The sequence below is a fragment of the Terrapene carolina genome, unplaced genomic scaffold, assembly GCF_002925995.2.
Source record: "Terrapene carolina triunguis isolate 2854851 unplaced genomic scaffold, T_m_triunguis-2.0 Scaffold33723, whole genome shotgun sequence".
Taxonomy (NCBI): domain Eukaryota; kingdom Metazoa; phylum Chordata; order Testudines; family Emydidae; genus Terrapene; species Terrapene triunguis.
Genome location: NW_020698074.1, coordinates 6452164 through 6471884, shown reverse-complemented (window position 1 = coordinate 6471884; position 19721 = coordinate 6452164). Strand labels below are relative to the sequence as shown.

Sequence of the window (19721 nt, the reverse complement as noted above, 5' to 3'; positions counted from 1 at the left end):
CCCCTCCTCCTAGCGGCTAGCGAGGTTGAGCCAACCAGTTATCTCTTCTTGGGCAAGAGACATTGTACAAACCTGCTGGCTTGTCTCCTCAATGGGAAACATTAGAGGATGCTGTCAGCTTTTGTCCACCGTGGGAGATGTTGGGGAAGCCAGCTATTTTCTCTTACAGGACACTTCAAAGAGCCAGCTGGCTTGCTGGCTAGCTTTACCAAGGGTATTTTAATCAGTGATGAGAGCAGACACGGGACTGTTGCCATCCACTGCATGTGCCCTTTCAGGAGGGGAATAGCAAAATCTAATTCTGGTCAGGAGACCCATTTTTAACCAGCAGTTTGATTATAAAAATCCAATCGAAAGAAATTATGTGGCAAAGGAGGCAAATAAATGAGGCTAGTAACTTGATTGAAATAAAATATTTAACCTGGGATAAGAAGGGTAAGCTATAGTAACTCCTGCAGCTATCAGCAACACCTTATCATTAAGAGGTAGTTGGGTATTTAATTTATGCACTCACAGCTAGATTGTTAAACCTTTGGGGCCTGGTTCTCCTTTCACTTATGCAGGTTTTACACTGGTGTCACTCCGTTCACATCAGTGGAATTATTCCTGATTTACTCTGGTGGGAGTGAGAGGAGAGTCAGATCCGCTGCTGTCTTAAAACCTAGCGGTGTTTTGGAAGGAAATCCTTTTTGTCTGGGGAAGAACCTCAGAATAGACCACTCCAGCTGGATGTTGGTTCTGATTCATCTGATTGGGTGAGGAAGGATAACTACTTTGATTGGTGGATCCTAAGTGTTTATTTGGGCACATTAAGACGGACGGGACAGAGATACATAGGAGTTTGGGGACAGTGTTTAAGGGGGAGGTGACTGGAGACTTGGACATAGCTACTTTCTGGAGTCCTAGGAGTTGTGGGCTTTATTCTTGCTTCTGTATTTTGCCACATTCACCATATAGATACCTGTGTAAATGCACCTATATTTTAATGTCTGGCTATGAGTCGTGCTTCACTGCTTATTAATAAGCAAAAACTGATATCCAGTTGTTGATTACAAGATACAGGAGACTGGTTGGCATAACAGCCCCAATTGAGTAGTACAGCCCTGTTCAGCACAGCTCTTAAGCATGTGGTTAAAGTTAGGCACATGCTTAAGTGCTGTACTGAACAGAGATGCATTTAACAATATGTTCAAGTGCTTTGCTGAATCAGGTCTGAGTCCAATTATATGCAGGGAATACTCCCATTCCTCCACAGAACTACAAGATCAGACCCTAGTATTAGATTGTAACTGGATTCAAACTCAGGTTTCTCTCACAGCAGTGCACCGCTTTTCCCTCAAGGCTAAGAAGATAGTCCAAGTACTTGTCTTTTTCAGTAAATATGTTGCTAAAGTTTTTTTTTATAAACTGTATTTCTATGTGTATCCTTATTCATTCAACTTAAAAGAATGAGGTTTTAGTCAGTATTTAGAAAGGCCATAGTAATGTGAAAGATGAAAGGAAAAAGGAACACGATAGCTATTTGCCAAAGTATAATTACTCCTTCTGTTATTCATTGCAAAATTATTTCTATACTAGAGATGAGTTTTTTACCTGCATAAACACTTGAAGACACTAAGTAATTCCAGCAGTAATATGAACTCATGCATCGTTTTCTGCACATTGATTTATCTGTTTTGCTTTCTTTTTGAGCTACAATATAGGATAACAAGTGCTTTGTCCTTAAACTGCTTAGAAGATGCTCTATAATAAATATTTTGATAATTCTTAGCACTTACATTATGCTATTCATCATCAATGCACTTAACAAACATTAATTCTCACAATAGTTCTGTATGACTCACCTACTGACACACAAAGAGTCAGAGCTTTGGTTAGAAGAATTTTCTGGTTCACAGTCATGTGCTCAAACCACTGACTGAGCACATGCCTTTCTCTAAAATAACCTGATATTTACATTGATAAAGCAAATCCTGCTGTGTTTCATGAGTTTGTAAAACTATCTTTAATTATGTTCCCCATTGTTTCAAAAATCTATGTTTTCCAGAAATACTGAACTTGCAAGGCATCTGTTATTTGGTAGCTGAGCTTTATGGACCAGAACTAATTAAACTGTAAGTACTAATTTTTCATCTAAAGTTTGCTTGTTTTGAAGGATTGTTTTTGGTTTTTAATGTACTGATGTATTGTCAGTGTGAAGTGTGAGGGTTCACTCTTCAAGTCCCATTAGTATGAGAGTGAGTATAACTCTTTTATATATATATGGTGTTCCAGAGAGACACTTGATTAGGTAGTTTTGGCAATAGACTGAAGTTAGCTGTTGTAAGGACCCAGGGACTAAAACCAGGTCTGCAGAGACTGGGATGGCTGATAGTCCCACAGCACCCCTGGAGGCCAGGCAGAGGCACAGCCAGGTAGCACAATGGAGAATAGGCGCCGCAGGAAGTGCCACCCAAAAGACTCAGAGTGACGATACCCCGAGGAACCTCTGATTGGCCAAGCAGTCTAATTAACCCCAGGAAAGTTGTCTGGGCAACCATACAGACTTTGGCCTGCTGCAACACCAGATTTTCCTTGATCTCAAGATCTCCTGTCTCCTAGTCCAGTCTGACTCTGACCCTGACATTTGCTTATGGAACCTGCTTGCTTGTGCTTCCTCCAGCTCCTGGCTAGCAACTACTGTTCCTGGTGAGCAGACCTCAGCCTGGCTGTGCCCTCTAGGCCAGACCACCTATGCTCCGGTCCCATACAGCTGTACCTGAATGAATTAATAAATACTATTGCTAGCTGCTACTACTAAGCATTTTTATAGACCTTTACATCTGTAAATCTCAAACCAGGTCCACCTGTCTTCGTTACCTTTTGAAATTCAGTCCATTTGGCTGTGGAAGAAATTTCTTGAACCAATGGTGTGTGGGGGAGATCATATAAGGGTCATACTATTTTAATCTCTTGTTCCCTAGCTTCCTTTTTTTACCTTAATGGGCTTTCTAACTGTCATCCTCTACTTGCTTCCAGCCCTTGACCTTGATTTGAGCACTTGGGAGCCCCACAAAGCAATTTAAATTCCTTTAAAAATAAATGTAGATCATTTATTCCTCTTTGCAAGTTCTCAAATTAATTAAATGAATGTTTGCTTTACTTTCTACTTCCTTAGGGCTTTTTTTTTTTTTTTTTATTTTTTTTTTTTAACCTTTTTTCTTTTTTTTTTTTTTTTTTATTTAAATTTTTTTTTTTTTTTTTTTTTACTTCCTTTGGGTTTTTTTTTTTTTTTTTAAATCTAGCCTGGAAACCATGCTACAGAGCTAAGTAGTTCAGTAATCAAACATCTTGATTTAATTCTCTATAAACCCAGAGGTTTGTCCCAAAAGAAGGAAACACTCTTGGCACTTGTATCTGACTAGAGGTTTGAAGGATTTCTAGTTATTTTGTTGAGTCAGGGACTGAAAATTTGTACTAGCCAAATTGCATCTGGATTAACTTTATCCTTTAAATCTTTGTCACGTGTATGGTTGCTTGAAAATGAGTACAGTTATAATATATTTGATTATGGGGCAGTATGTAAAGCTCAGGGCTTCTTCGCCCTGGAATCTGGTTTTAAATGCTGAGTAAAATGCAATGGCAGAAAATAATTATGTTCAGGCAGCTACACTGAGCTGAGCTTAAAGACCATTATAAAATAAGTTAAGGGTCTTAGTATTCTGCATACTCATCCTTCCATTGCAGTAGTTTATATTTCCTAATACCCAGGAGAGCTTAATGGTCTTTGTTGTGCACCATTTCCCTTTAGGTTAAAGTATAAAATGAATGCTGATGTGGTATGCCATTCCATTAAGCTGTGTAAACAGAATGCAGGACAACCGTTTTGTCATTTGTACCCTCCTCCAAAGGTAAGTTATGCTTGGATTTCTGAAATTACAGTGTAGAGGTCTGATAAACTTGAATTGTACAATAGAAAGAAAGACGTTTGCAATCTTGATGCACTGAATTGCAAGCAGAAATACTTTAAATATGGACAGTTCCAGAAAGCTTTCAGTAGAATAAAGGGTACATGCGTACTATGTGTGATCCTGCTGTCTGTAGTACCAGATGTATGGTTATCAGTCTCCATTTATCACAGTGGGAATCTTAGAGATAAATTCTCATGCACCATTGTGTGTGAGTGTATTTGCCCTAGAATGAGTAAAATTCCTGGGTTTCATGTTATATATAAGTAAACATCCAGTTTTTAAAGTAAAAAACTAATACACACATACACAAACCCAAACTTTCAAACTTAGATGCCCAAAGTTAGGTACTTACATGCATATTTAAGCACCTAAATAGAAATGGTTTGATTTTTCAAAGGTGCTAAGCATGCCCATGTTCCATTGTCATCTGTGAGATATATTGGGTTGCTCAGCACAATTGAAAATCAATCCATATATTTAGGCAGCTGTTTTTGAAAATCTATAGAACCTTGGACAGAATTCAGAAATCTAAATCTGAGTGAAATGTTGTGCGTGGTCTCTGATCCAACGCCCACTAAAGTCAATCGGAGCCTTTCTATTGGCTTCAGTGGGCTTTGAATCAAGTCCAGAAGAAGCAAGCTGGCTTTAATTCTGTTGCTGTTTAGAAGGGGGAAAATAGAGGAGAGAGGGGCAACCTCATTCAGCTCCGGTGCTGTGCTGCCAAGACTTTATCAAAGTGGTTCCTTCAATAATATCCTGACTCTGCTGACAACTTGTTCTTTGGGTAAAATACCCCTTCCACCTTTCCACAAACTGCATCAATCCTATACTCCTCCTGCCTTCCTCCAAAAATCCACCAGTCCCATACTCTTCTCTACAAATAAATCCACCGTTGCTTCCACCCCGGCACCTGCCCCAGTATCTCCTGGATCACTGGGCTTTCCCCTCCCCAGCACTCACAGCAGCAATGGTGGTGTCAGTAGCTGCAGGGTTAGTGATAGTGCTGCAGCAGCAGTTTGGCCCTGCTTCCTTCTTTCTTGTGTGTTCCAGGAGCAGTGGGTAGGGAGGGACTATGTGGTGCATCCTCTATGCACTCCTAGCAACATTGGTGGGGCAGGCAGAAGGGCAGTTCCCTTCCAGAAGGTGCCGGGGCAATAGTTGATGCACCTGTAGTGGTCTAGATTTTTATCTGGATGGTGTGCCTGTACAGGGGAGGAAGGAGGAGCAAGAGCTTCCCTCGGACCTCTGCATGAGCAAGACTACCTTGGACCTAGGTCAGCAGCAAACACCTACCCTCTGGAACAAGGGGAAAGCAGGAGTGAACTAAAGAGAGCAGAGAAGTGTCTCCGAAAGCATAGTGCACCGTATACCCTAGGGCTGTACCTAAAGACTGTACCTACCCCTGAGCCAGCAGCAGTTGGGTTAGTTCCAGCCTCAGAGAAGGCTAAAAATTTTAACAAGCCAATATGGCCACAGTATATTTTGCCACTCCCTCCACCTAAAATAATGTATCCCTGTCCACCATTTTCACACTGCTATGCAGAGAGTCAGCCTAAGAACTCTGGGAGGGGTGATTTTGGGATACACCCACATTTAACTGACTTTTTGTATAAATAAGTGTGTGGGATGAAATCTGACCCATTGAAGTCAATGGCTATCCTCCCATTGACTTCAATAAGGCCAAGACTTCATCCTGTGTGTCTGCATATTTGATATTTGGTTCACCCCCACCAGTCTCCTACAGCAGAAGTGGAACCCTTCTGCCTGCCTCTTCCAACCCTAGAGAGCTGTTCACATTGATTACATTTTTCAGACTAAATCGTCAAACAAAATGGCTGGAAACTTTTCTTAAAAGTCAAGATTTGGCCCAGCCCAGTGTTATTTTGGGGCTCATGCAAATCCTCTCCAGCTCATCGGTGTTTGCTATTACTCTTTCTGATAGACTCCATTTGTCTCTCATCACCAGCTAGGCAGATCAATTAACAAAGAGGTTTTTCCTCCCGAACTTTTCCCCTGAATCTTTAACTATTTGGATGCCCCAAGAAACTACCGAATGGAGGAGGGGAAGGTGTTTCATTTAGAAACCGTGCTCTAATGGCTGATAAATTGCCCACGGTAATTCTGTGACAAGTAACACTGCTTAAAGACGAATTGTGGGTGAAAACTTTAATATGCAGTCAGGGACTCAGATGCATAAAACCCAGTTTACCTCACATTTGCTCCTTCAGTTTGTAGTTTGATTGATCATTTCAGTTATATGAGTGTGCAAATGTTGGCTAAGTTCCCTGCCAAGTGTTTGAACATGATTTTAATACTAATGACTGTTTCGTTCAACTCTACTGATTTTCAGGTACATCATTTATGCATTTGGATGCACGCTTTCCCAGGGTTAGTGCAATATTTGTACTGGCAAAGTGAATGCAATAAATATGTAGTTGCTTTTCTTTATAGGACAGCATAATTTTTGTTTTTAATTACCTTTATGACAACAAATATTAATGGCACTTTGATGTTTAACAGTTTTTTCAATCAATAATTTTCATTTTTGGTAATGTTGATATTTATAAATAAACATGTTGCTGTACCAAGGGCACATGTGCTCCGCAAATAAAACTCACTGTTCCAACAAATTAACATAAATTAAATTTTGTGCTAACCCTCCTGTAGCCATTAATGCTCCCTGATTATTATAGGAGACTCAGATAATTATGATTAAAAATACTGCTTTCTTCATGAAGCGTGAAATTCACTTAGCAGAGCAGGAGCTGTAGAATGTCCCAGAACAGTGGAACCAACTCTGTGTGGGTGGATGGCCATGGAGTGATTGTGCGGGGGAACTACCCATTTACTCTATGTAGTGGAACTGGGGGAGAGAGAAGGGGAAGGTGGCATGCTTTTCAAAGCTGCTCAAGGGATTTTGACACTGAGTCCCTATTAAAATAGGAGATGACTGTCTAAAGCCCCGTGCTGTCTTTTGGAAATCTCCTTATCTTAGTTATATACTGTGAAAACAAGAGGATTCCATGCCCATCCATTCATTATTGTACATTTCAGAGAATACTTTAGCAGCCCTGTAGCAAATCTGTATTGTGAGGCCTGTGAGGAGAATGGGCTCTTAGGATCTGGTATCCATTATTCTTTTTTGACTTGGTGAAAGCAATATGGATCAAAGTCGGAGGAAATACGCAAGCTGTGGTGTAGACTTATCTACACCCACTTACTGATGGGTTAGCCATTCTAAGTTCATAAAACTTACATACTTAGGAACCAAGTGATGGTGTAAATTAAAGCTTAGTAGTATGTTGTGAGGGACTCTTTGTCTGCTTTCCAGCACTGCTTTTAAAATGTTTCATGTCTGCATCCACTGCAGCTCAGTGTCTTTATCCAACATTGCTTGTCAGGGTTCTTGGTCTTTGAGAATTAAGTATAGGCAATACTAGAAAAGGTTTGCCAGTTTAGCTGTACCAGAAACCTTCCTCTTGTAGATGCAACTTATACTAGCATAAAAGTGCTTTTGATGGTATAGCTAGTACCAGTTCCCCCAGTGAAATAAGCTATTCTATCAAAAGCACTTTTATGCCAGTATAATAGTATTTACACTAGGACTTTTTCCAGTATAGAAACGTTGCAAAAAAAAATCATACCCCTAATTGACATTATTGTACCAACAAAAGTTTCGAGAGTAGACCTGGCCTCACACTTCTGATCTGAATACTATAATTATTACTCCTTCTCCAAGTGACACAGATTGATTTGCCAGAAATCTCAATAATATTGAAGGGAGTTAAGTGATTCTGACTTAACAGAATTTTTTGACAGGTGAATGAGACCAACAACGTAGCCTGTCATTTGTATTGGAATGGAAACTCTGTGGCCCATTGGCGTGTCGATACATAAGTGAAACAGGGACCTGATGCAAAGGATAGATAAGAACAAAGAAATTAATGGAAACAGGTTACTCTGCAAGCTGTAGTGTTTGATTGTTTCAGGCAACTTCAGATCCTTGTGTGCACCCTGCTTCTGTCCACGAGAGAAATTCTGGATTGTACCTGATTCAGTATCCAGACTACCCAAATCACTAGGAATACAAATCACTCAAGTGGAGAGAGAACTTTTATATGTGTTCTGGCGAGGACATTCTCACTTAGTTTGTGGCTAGTTCTCAGAGTTTCAGACTTGACATGCTAAGAGGAAATCAAATGTATATGAAAGAAGCAAATATTAAACAGAGCAAAACACAAAAATGTCCCACAAAATCTTCTTTACTTGTTCACCTATCTCCTCAGGTGTAAGTGTGAATTGTTATAGTTAGGGGTGGGACTGATCCAAGCCCCTTGATCTGAATGCCTCTGAACTCTGGGTGAAGCCTAACAGAGAGTGCACAGTTTGAGCAGTAACTCATTCCTGCTCCACCTCACTTAGCTACAACTTGTTGGAAATAAATGAAACACAAAAACCACAAAGAAAAAAGTAGTTCGTTCCCCAGGTGGTTCTCCACTTTTGTTGATACCTGTCATTACTACCATAAGTGTGGAGTTAGCAAAGAGCGCGGGTGCGCACACACACACACACATATGTATATGTATATATGTGTGTGTGTGTGTGTGTGTATAATATGTACACAGCTTCCCTCAAGCAGAATCCCAAAGCACTTCACAGTCACACTGAAGTGCAGACTCTTCCCAGGTGAGAGGGCGGTACTTAGGAAGGCGACTGGCATACGGCATGCTACATAATACAGCAAAAGTGCATAGGGCAAGAAAAGGAAAGGACACCATGGCAATTCTCTGCTCTTACAAAAAAGTGACACAAAACCTTTAATCCAGAGAACACAAAACCACCGTCTCCTCCAAAAGAAACTATTGCCACCACCATAAACATGGAGCCTATCCTCGACTCCCCCTGCTACCCCACCACACACAAGGCTGCAGTAACTTCCATAATCAGAGTAGACAGAGGACAACTGGACTCAGCATTTTGTGGAAAGACAGTTTTTCCCATATAAAACGAGGTGTCAAGGCTGTATGCCCACTTTGAACTTTAGGGTACAAGTGTGGGGGCCTGCATGAGGACTTCTAAGCTTAACTACCAGCTTAGTTCTGGTCCGCTGCCACCATTCCCTTCCCTGGGAAGCTTTTAGAAACCTCTCACCAATTCCCTGGTGAATACAGATCCAAACTCCTTGGATCTTAAAACAAGGAGAAATTGACCCTTCCCCCCTCCTTCCTTTCACCAACTCCTGGTGAATACAGATCCAAACCCCCTTGGATCTTAAAACAAGGAGAAATCAATCAGGTTCTTAAAAAGAAGGCTTTTAATTAAAGAAAAAGGTAAAAATTATCTCTGTAAAATCAGTATGGAAAATAACTTTACAGGGTAATCAAACTTAAAGAGCTCAGAGGACCCCCCTCTGTCTTAGGTTCAAAGTACAGCAAACAAAGATAAACACTCTAGTAAAAGGTACATTTACAAGTTGAGAAAACAAAGTAAAACTAAGACGCCTTGCCTGGCTTTTTACTTACAAGTTTGAAATATGAGAGACTTGTTTAGAAAGATGGGGAGAACCTGGATTGATGTCTGGTCCCTCTCAGTCCCAAGAGCGAACAACAACCTTAAACAAAGAGCACACCAAAGCCTTTCCCCCTCCAAGATTTGAAAGTATCTTGTCCCCTTATTGGTTGTTTGGGTCAGGTGTCAGCCAGGTTACCCGAGCTTCTTAACCCTTTACAGGTAAAAGGATTTTGGAGTCTCTGGCCAGGAGGGATTTTATAGTACTATACACAGGAGAGCTGTTACCCTTCCCTTTATAGTTATGACACGAGGGTCAGGGGATTAACAGGCCGAAATCTGCTGAAAGAAATTGGGTGCATTCTAGTGGCAATATTTATTCAGAATAACTATTGCAAATGGGAGATGCATGTATGTATTTGAGGACAGAATTTGGCCAATGGGAAGAAACTGGGCAACATTATCATGGCTCCTTATTGGCACCTCTTGTGTACTTGTTATACGCTACAACCAATATTTTTTAAAGATTGTCTTAGAATAAAAGCACCATAGTGCTCATGCTGTAGGCAGAATAATGTTGCCTAGAAAAATCTACACAAAGAACAACCTTTGCTTTGAGAGAGAGTCTTCTGATAGTTATTCTTATACTTAATTATTCCTCATATTGTTTGCCTTTAATTTTTGACCCTTAAATTTCTGAGTTAATTAATTTTGCTTTGATCAGTATCTACATCAAGTATAATGATAAGCTGAATTTTATCTCCAGCAAAAATGTTGATGGTCGTTTCTTGAAATGCAAATATATGCTGCTTAAAAATCCAGTCTAGCATCCCAGCCACTCAGTATGGCAACATCACTTGTTTTTTCTAGTGTTTTAAATCTGCTGCTTGGCCAAGGATGCTTTTCCCCACACTGGATTTCTATAACTCCGTCCAGATAAATATAAACTTGCATTGAACTTTTCTACTGAGCCTTCAAGCCCAGTGGATTTAAAGCTAGCAATTATGTTCTTATGGTGATTGTAAGAGGGATTGATAGGGCATAGTCAAAAGGAGCAGTTTGTCCTGACTAACCATTTTGATCAGCAGCAAAGCACTCACACAGTTGTGATCTGATAGTATAATTTTCCTTTCAGTTTGAAAACTGTTCAACATTAATTGATTTCTTAGTTCACTGATTCTTATAATTCACAGAAAGAAGGCAGGGATTCCTTCCACAGCAAGGTTAGTGGGGCATATGCTCAGCTCTTTCATTCCAAACGCGAATGACAAAGGCTGAGGGGATCAGGAGAATGTGCCCCTGACTGATATGACTGGTTATCAAAGATGGCCTAATAAAAGCAGAACAACACATGGGATTCATTGTAATTGTTGTGGAAGAGTATTATTTAAAAAGTAAGTTGTATAAAGGGTGGGTATTAAGATGTTGCTCTTATGAAAGTTCACAAATTTGTCTTAAGTTCTGGGCCTGTCCTGCAAGCAATCTGCAGAGTCAATCTCCAAAGGCACCTTACAAAACTGAACCCCAATTACAGGGGTCTCTGACTTCGGTGAAATGTAAACTTGGAAGATCTTTCTCACATCAATATAGCTACCCTTTCCCCCCTACTGAAACTTTTTAATGTATTGACATTTTAATAGGTAAAAAATCAACATTTTCATACATAAAGGAAAGAGAGTATAAATATGTTCCAGAGTACACTGTCATTCACTAACGGAGATACCCTCTCCTCAGTATCCTGCATAAATCGGATTAATATTGTTTACAATAGAGGGGAGAACAGTTCCCCAATAGCTTAGCTACAGTGGCTTAGATTCTATTCTCAATTACACCCCAGTCAACACGATCAGTAGGGATATCCGAGTGTAACTACCCCCAGTGTGGTTCTTCTGTACAAGGACTGGGAAAGAATTCCCAAAGGTTGGGGGCGGGAGGGGAGGCTTCACACCACAGTATGGTGCAGAGGTCTACTCCATAGTGTCTCTCTGTGCTTCAGCATTCATGCAAGGGTTGGGGGCAGGGCTGAAAGATCTACTGTCTGAGGCCAGAGTATTTTTTTGTGCTGTGAGGGTGGCTTCTCAGCTGCTCCACTACCCACTTCCTTCTGCACTTTTCTCAGGCCAGTCTGTCTGGACTGAAGATTTTGGCGCAATGTAACCAAAATAAGAAAATGCATCTGGACAGATTCTATAAGGGAGGCACAAAATAGGTGTAAAATGAAACTGCAGGTATAAATTAGTTGTGGTCAATGGTGCACACCAGATTTTGGATTTTGCAAGGCTGAACAAGCAAAACAAGGGCCTGATCCAAAGATGCAATGAGCTCCCAGTGACTCTCAGTATCAAGCCCTAATATTAGGTGTAGTCCCAAGTGTAGTGTCAGAGTGCAGGTTTGACAAGCCAGGTTTGCTTCACAATGTATGTTGCAGATGCCTAGTCACAGATCTCTGTGACACACTACACACAGCAGGTGTTACAGATTAGTGGAGCTGCTGATAAGAACCTAGACATTGATAAAAACTAGACCCCTTGCTGTTTCCTTTTGTATCCAGACTGCCCGCTGTGTCCTAATAGTATTGCTGAATATTTGGCAGATCCTGGCTGTGAGAGCCAGTGTTGATGTGGATTTAACCTTCACAGAACATGGCATAGATTACCTCCTACTGCCATATGAGCAGGCCTCTGTATTACTGCTGTCATTCAAGTTCATGGTGCCTGATGAATGTGAATTCCCTTGTGAATGGGATTGGTTGGATAGATGGCCCAGTAATATTTCTTGTTCCAAAGAGTGACACTTCCACTGCAATTGGGGGTGGCTATGTGGGTCTTTGTGTGCTGCTGCCAAGTGTCAGGGATATTAGTGTAGTTGCATTTGACCCACTTGTACAAATGCAGGAGAGGCTTTTCTCCTCGACATGCCCTCTTTTTGGCCAATCTGTCCCTCTGTTCTGCTATTCCTCCCTGTGTACGTAAATTTACTGCCTTTTGGACACCCACAGAATGCCTCATTAGAACATGTGCACGTGGATTGCGTCACAGGGTGACACTGGGCCTTTGAGAGGGAGCAGGGCCAGTGTACCTGTGCTTTATCAGCACACTCCAATTTGGCCAATTAAGAGGGATTTAAAGAGGGCACCTGGGTCCAAAGTAGGAAGGGCAGGGGAAGAGACCAAAGAAGGAGAGTCTGGGTGAATCAGGCCTAAGGGCGAGACAGAGAGAGAGCGAGAGAGAGAGAGCAGATCTGAGACCTGAGACTCTCCCCATCTGCTCCCTGAGAATAAGGGGAGAAGAAGTGGGAAGTTCTCTGGGAGTGACAGCCAGATGCCTCTGGAAGGGGGAGGCAGAGGGAAAGGGAGGGAGACTTGGTGGAAGAGAGATCCCATGAGTTGGAACCACAGGCTCCTGTGGAAAGCCCTGAGCCAGGGTCTGTAAGGAAAAGGATATTCCAGGGGAGCCAGCCTGGGGACCCAGAGCTCTATACCAGAGCCAGGAAGGACACGAGGCACCGAGCCTAGAAACAGGCTGGGAACAGGGCCCTGCGGGTGCGTTAAAGAGGATCCCCAAAGGGCAGAGGGACCTTTTTGTTTGGTGGAGACTTTTTAGTTTCAACTTTGGTATGCCAGAGGGGGTTGTGTTTGTTGTGACTTGGCCAGAGGGCTAAGTAGAGTGACCAGATGTCCCAATTTTATAGGGACAGTCCCAATTTTGGGGCTTTTTCTTATATAGGCACCTATTACCCCCCACCCCCATCCCAATTTTTCACACTTGCCCTCTGGTCACCCTAGGGCTAAGCCACATCTCCAGCACAAATTGGTGTGTGGAGAGCTGAGGAGATCGACCTCTGGGAGGGAAACTGAGGCAAAGAGTACTGGCAGAGCCACATTCAACCAACAGGGAACACTACAGAGCTATGACAGATGGCAAATCTGAACTGATTTGTTTTCTGGAGACTGGGTGGTTCTTGCATCCTTACATCCTAGTTCTGGCCATCTTGCATCCAACAAATAGATTGCACTTCTGTATGAGTTGTTGAATTTTGTCCACTGTCACTAAGACAGCGTAGCTAAGATATGAATCCCAAATCTTAAACTGAGCTGGACTTCATCTAAGAAAATAAATGATGCCCTGGAGTTTCATACATGGTGATTAGATAATTGATTATTAGTCCAATAAAAAGTAGTGAATGATTTATTTGTAGATCCATCCTTCATTTTTGTGCTATGACTAATGACAGAAAGAGAGAAAATATTTGGGGAAAAATATATACGTAATGCAAAATTGATATATTTTGTTTTTCTCTTGCTGTTTTAGATGGGGCTGAATAAGGCCGTAAGGAAAGCAAACAGGATTGTCAGGAATTCCACAGTTCTGGTAAGAAATAAGGGTCAAAAGGTATTTTACGTTGTGACTGCATTGATTAGGGATAGGTAGCCTCAATTTGCATAATTTCAAAACCGTTTGAACCTCATAAATTTGAAATGCTGACTCAGACTTTAGTATTTATTGGTTCTGCACTGTGGTTAGGTGAGACTGAATACAGGAATAAAGAAGGAGCAAAGAGAATATCTAGTGTAAAAATAGGTGGAAAATACAGCAGAATGAAAAACAAATGCAGAGAGACTGTATGGGAAAATAAAAGATAGAGCCAGCAAGACCAAAACTGTAATGAAAAGTAAAAGAGTCTAGATCCTCTCAAGCTGTAAATAGGTATAGCAGATTTATACATCAGCTCTGGTGCAGTACCATACTGGCACACAGTTGGTGCTAGATTAACTCTTCGATGATTCATCCATCCTTAATACATAGCATTTTTTTAAAAAGAGGAGAGGGGGAAATAAAAAAGCTAGAATTACTGTATATGAATAAAAACCTGCTGAGCTCTAATTAGTTTTATTAAGCCTGCCAACCTGATAATGGTTCAAGAAGCTCCCTGAACTCAGACTCAGTGCCCATGTTCAGATCCTCATCTGAGTGTTTACTGCAGCGTTATGCCTCATTATTATTTATTACTATGTTGTTTGCGTTTGTTTATGCACAACCCTATGCTGACAGCATCACTCATGTTGAATAGTGCTCACTCACACAAGTAACCTCATTGAACCCCATAGGGCCTCCGTGTGAGTGTAAGGGTGGCAAGAATCCAGGTAATAAACACAAAACACCATAACGCTGCAGTGCTTAGAAGTCGGCTTCAGTAGCCAGATGTCAGATGCTTTGGTTCAAATCCTATTTAGATTTCTTTACAGAAGCAGAAGTTTCCAGAGCCTGTCAGTTCTGTCCAGGGCTCTTCCTCCAGCTGGGTCTCCAGATCTGCTGCTGCTGCTCCAGCCCTGCCTAGTATCAGGGGGTAGCCGTGTTAGTCTGTATCCACAAAAACAACAAGGAGTCCGGTGGCACCTTAAAGACTAACAGATTTATTTGGGCATAAGCTTTCATGTGTAAAAAACCTCACTTCTTCAGATGCATGGAGTGAAAGTTACAGATGCAGGCATTAAATAATGACACATGAAGAGAAGGGAGTACCTCACAAGTGGAGAACCAGTGTTGACAGGACCAGTTCGTTCAGGGTGGATGTAGTCCACTCCCAATAATAGATGAGGAGGTGTCAATTCCAGGAGAGGCAAAGCTGCTTTTGTAATGAGCCAGCCACTCCCAGTCCCTATTCACGCCCAAATTAATGGTGTTAAGTTTGCAAATGAATTGTAGTTCTGCTGTTTCTCTTTGAAGTCTGTTTCTGAACTTTTTTTTGGTTCAAGAATGGTTACTTTTAAATCTGTTATAGAATGTCCAGGGAGATTGAAGTCTTCACCTACTGGCTTTTGAATGTTACCATTCCTGATGTCCAATTTGTGTCCATTTATTCTTTTACGTAGGGACTGTCCGGTTTGGCCAATGTGTGTTTCAGTTACACTTTTCTTCCTAACCCACCATCACTCCAACCTTTTCTGCATGTGCAGTCCTCTGGCTAGTAGAGATAGGCCTAAACCAAATCCCTGGATCTGAACACCCCTGCACCCATTTCTAATAGGTAGCAGCGAAAGGAAGTGCAACTTTTTTGCTGGTGGCTAGCTATGCCTTCAGTTTTATGAGTCAAGTAAGCCATGGAGTTTGCTTCCAATTTTCTTCAGGCATTTGATTACTGAACAAACATTTTTTGCTCTTTGCAAAGAAATTATTGATATTGTTTCTTCCTGAATCCTCACTGTGATGCTGCTCACAGGAATGAAAATTGAGATTCCTAATTAGCCATTGGGCTACTGCCAAACTGTGATGCCAAGGAAATAAATAATACACTAAATAAGGGCTTCAGCTCATGTGGAGCAGCAACAACAGGACCATGCTCATTATACTTTCCATTGAATATCATATTATTGATGGTCAAATATTTCCTCCCAAATTGCATGAAGTTTCTATTTTGAAATGTAGAAATGTAAAACTGTATGAGGTTTGGGGTTTAGTAATGCAGAGACCTCAGCCTGCTTAGTGTCAGGAGGAAAAAACATTTTAACCGTATATTAAAGACACAGGAGAAAAGAGTTAAAGCATTTGAAATGTAAAGTGCTAAGCAAGGCTTTCACTTTAAGAACATCCCTTGCTCACATTCCCTTTAGCTGGAGAGAACTTTTTGACAGTCTTTTACATGATATTAAAGAGGATGATAACTGTCCTTGAGGGGGAGGTCGGGGAAAGAGAAAAGGTTAGTTGAGAGGGACTGGAGCCATTGTTGCTGCGGCTGCTGTTAAAGTCCAATCCCATTTCTTAAAAGACAAAGCAAGACACACACACACAAGATGGGAGAGAAAAGAACAGCAAACATAGAAAACACAGTTTCTGTCTCTGGTGTTGACTCTCTCTTGCAATCTCACTGCTCAAGAAACACGTGCATGGAACACAGTCTTACTAGCCACTCCAAAACCTGGCAACTTGGGCCAGGATTGGGCTGTTTGGGGCATTGTTTTTATCTGCCTCTCTGGTCACAGGCTTACAATAGTGTTATGAAATATGCAATCTTGGCTGGCTAAGCCAGACTCTTATTAGATGGAAGGAAAAAGGAGAAGGATAGGCATGAGAAGAAATAAGGTGGGGAAAGAAAAGGACACACTGAGGAGAAAGGGAGTGAAAAAGTCTCACCTCCCAGGTGGTTGTCAGGATTTAGCTGCAGCTAGTGGAGGTGGTAATGTCATCTGGGTCCCTCTCTCTGGCCTAGTCTGGTCAGGACATGTCTCAGGATTAGGAAGAAGACAGCCCAGTGGTGACTGGGTCCCAGGAGACAGTGGTGGTGGCAGCCATGATGGTAAAGCTCGCTCCTGCTGGTTCGCCCATTTCCCAGTCAGTAGCTGTTAATGGACAAATTCTTCTTCCTTTCCCCACAAAATTGTCTTTTCTTTTAAGGCTGCCAAGAGGGAATGATGGGCAGAGCAGTTCACCCTCTCATTTTGTTCACCAATTAAGCCTAATTTCTGACACACCAATTTTGGTCCATTGATTTATCGGTCCCATGTCTCTTTGTTTCCATGAGTTATACCAGTTGGCCTTTTTGTTTGAATTCATTCTTTCTTTCTGTCTCCTGTTTGGACCTTTTCCCATCAACATTTTGGTGTTATAGGTTATTGTGACCTTTTATGAATTTTCACTCACTTTTCACAGTTGATCTCACAATTAGGGTAAATGTATAGGCTCATTTATCACAACAGGGCTAGGCAGATGATGGCCCTGAGACAGGATGAACAATCTTTCAGTTATTTCTCAAAATACTAGTTTTCTCATTCACTGTTCAATGAATAATGAGCATGAATTGTTTAAGACAGACAACTACATGGTCCCAAATCAAAATTGCATTAAAATAAATGTTTTAATAAATTGGTTAGGCCCATCCTGTAGTTAATCCTAGCATACTTTTAGCAATTACCTCACAGCTATCCTTATTGAAACATATTTTAAAGCTACAAATTAATTAAAATTAATATAATTTCCAAGGGTTTAATGATCATTTTTGACTCTCCACACAAAAAAGTGCAACCATACACTTTCAGTCTGATCGAGTTTTATTTTAGATTAAGGGTAACAACAAAGAAGAAAACAAAAGATAAGATCACTCTTCAGAGAGCACTGTGTGTGTGGTCTCTGTAAAATGCTGCATCGTGTGTGCTTCCCAAAATGGCAGCTGACCCAGCAGACAGACAGATTTGTCAGAAATTGCCTGGCCAACTCAAAAATGTCTGAATAGAAGATCATTTCAAATCATACCGTTTCTTTAAGCACAGCCCTGTATAGAGAGCAGGGGGAGCCGCATTGCCCCAAAGGGAGCCAGAGAGAGTTCCCTTGTGTGCACAGGGTATGTGTAGGCTGTAGGATGGTGCAGTCTGCTCCCCTCAGTTCACCAACCCTGTACTCTGGGCCAGTGTGTGTATGTTGGGGATGGGATTGTGGGGGTGTAGCCATCTCCTACTCGCTAGGGACACAGAGATGAAAGTATCCCTGCAGTCCCCTGAGTGAAAGTACTTCAGTTGTTAGCTGGCCTGCACATGGGCTATGCAAGGGGAGGAGACCTATTGTGTACACATAGAAAAACTAGCTATAATCTCTTTTTTGTGTCTTCAAAGTCTTCAATGCAACCATCACCTCAGCTGCTTCTGCCCAAGGTGGGATGTCTGCTGTGTATGTGAAATCTTTGAAGTTAATGTGGCCTTGGTCTGAAGCTGTTTTAAAATGACAAACCAAAGGGAGGGGAGGAAAGTTTCTGTTCTACTTACAGCTAAATTTGGACTTAAATTCGACTGTAATTTATTTAAAGCACCAGATTGTCTTTCCAAAGAGACTTCAGATGTGGCTGTGTTAACATCAAAGGCTTTTGCACACTGCAGAACATCGTGACTTAGGGCTTGTTTACACTGGCACTTTACAGCGCTGCAACTTTCTCACTAAGGGATGTGAAAAAACACCCCCCTGAGCGCAGCAAGTTTCAGCACTGTAAAGCGCCAGTGAAGACAGTGCGCCAGCACTGGGAGCCACGCTTCCAATGCTGGTAGCTACACCTCTAGTGGAGGTGGGTTTTTAAGAGCGCTCGCTGTGCCGTGATTACACAAGCCACGTTAAAGTGCTGCTCCTGCAGCGCTTTAATGTTGCCAGTGTGGACTAGCCCTTAGGCTGAAACTGAAAAACCTGAGTGAAGCTTAAGGTACTAAAAAATATTTTACAATCTCTGTTGCTTTTGTATTCCTCATTTGGATTAGATTTACATGGTGGGGGGAGTCATTTAAAAAGTCAGATATATTTGTGCAAAGGTTTTTTTTTACAAAACTAAGTACAGTATATCCACACCTCCAAAGTTGTTTAAAACAATTACACAAGTTAGTTGGGGTGTGTGTGTGTAAACCTCAGCTTTGTAAGTGGTATAGCATGTTAAAGTATCCCTTTATTGTGTGATATTTACACCTATTCATAGATTCCAAGCCCAGAAAGGATTATCTGTGATAAGCTAGTCTGACCTCCTGCATAACACACGTCAGAGAACTTCTCCCAAATAATTCCTTGAGCATATCTTTTAGAAAACCATCCAATCTTGATTTTAAAATTGTCAGTGAGGGAGACTCTACCATGACCCTTGGTAAATTGTTCCAATGGTTAATTACCCTCACTGTTAAAAATATACGGCCTATGTCCATTCTGAATTTATTTAGCTTCAATTTTCTGACATTGGATTGTGCTGAAGAGCCTATTATTAAATATTTATTCCCCATGTGGATACTTACAGACTATGATCAAGTCACCCCTTAACCTTCTCTTTGTTAAATAAGAACATAAGAACATAAGAATGGCCCTACTGGGTCAGACCAAAGGTCCATCTAGCCCAGTATCCTGTCTTCTGACAGTGGCCAGTGCCAGGTGCCCCAGAGGGAATGAACAGAACAGGGAATCATCAAACGATCCATCCCCTGTCGCTCATTCCCAGCTTCTGGCAAACAGAGGCTAGGGACACCATTCCTGCCCATCCTGGCTAATAGCCGTTGATGGATCTATCCTCCATGAATTTATCTAGTTCTTTTTTGAACCCTGTTATGGTCTTGGCCTTCACAACATCCTTTGACAAGGAGTTCCACAGGTTGACTGTGTTGTGTGAAGAAATACTTCCTTTTATTTGTTTTAAACCTGCTGCCTATTAATTTCATTTGGTGACTCCTAGTTCTTGTGTTATGAGAAGTAGTAAACAACACTTTCTTCTCTACTTTCTCTATACCAGTCATGATTTTATAGACCTCAATCA

General features: G+C 41.4%; 1 protein-coding gene across 1 annotated transcript in view; it reads left to right on the top strand.

The window, feature by feature from the left end:
- LOC112119108 (acyloxyacyl hydrolase-like) overlaps positions 1-19721 on the top strand; it is a 111812-nt gene that overhangs the window by 15622 nt on the left and 76469 nt on the right. The window contains exons 3-5 of the mRNA XM_026663545.1: positions 2048-2114; positions 3791-3890; positions 13769-13828. Of these exons, the coding sequence (XP_026519330.1) occupies positions 2048-2114; positions 3791-3890; positions 13769-13828 (227 nt within the window). The remainder of the gene's footprint in view (positions 1-2047; positions 2115-3790; positions 3891-13768; positions 13829-19721) is intronic.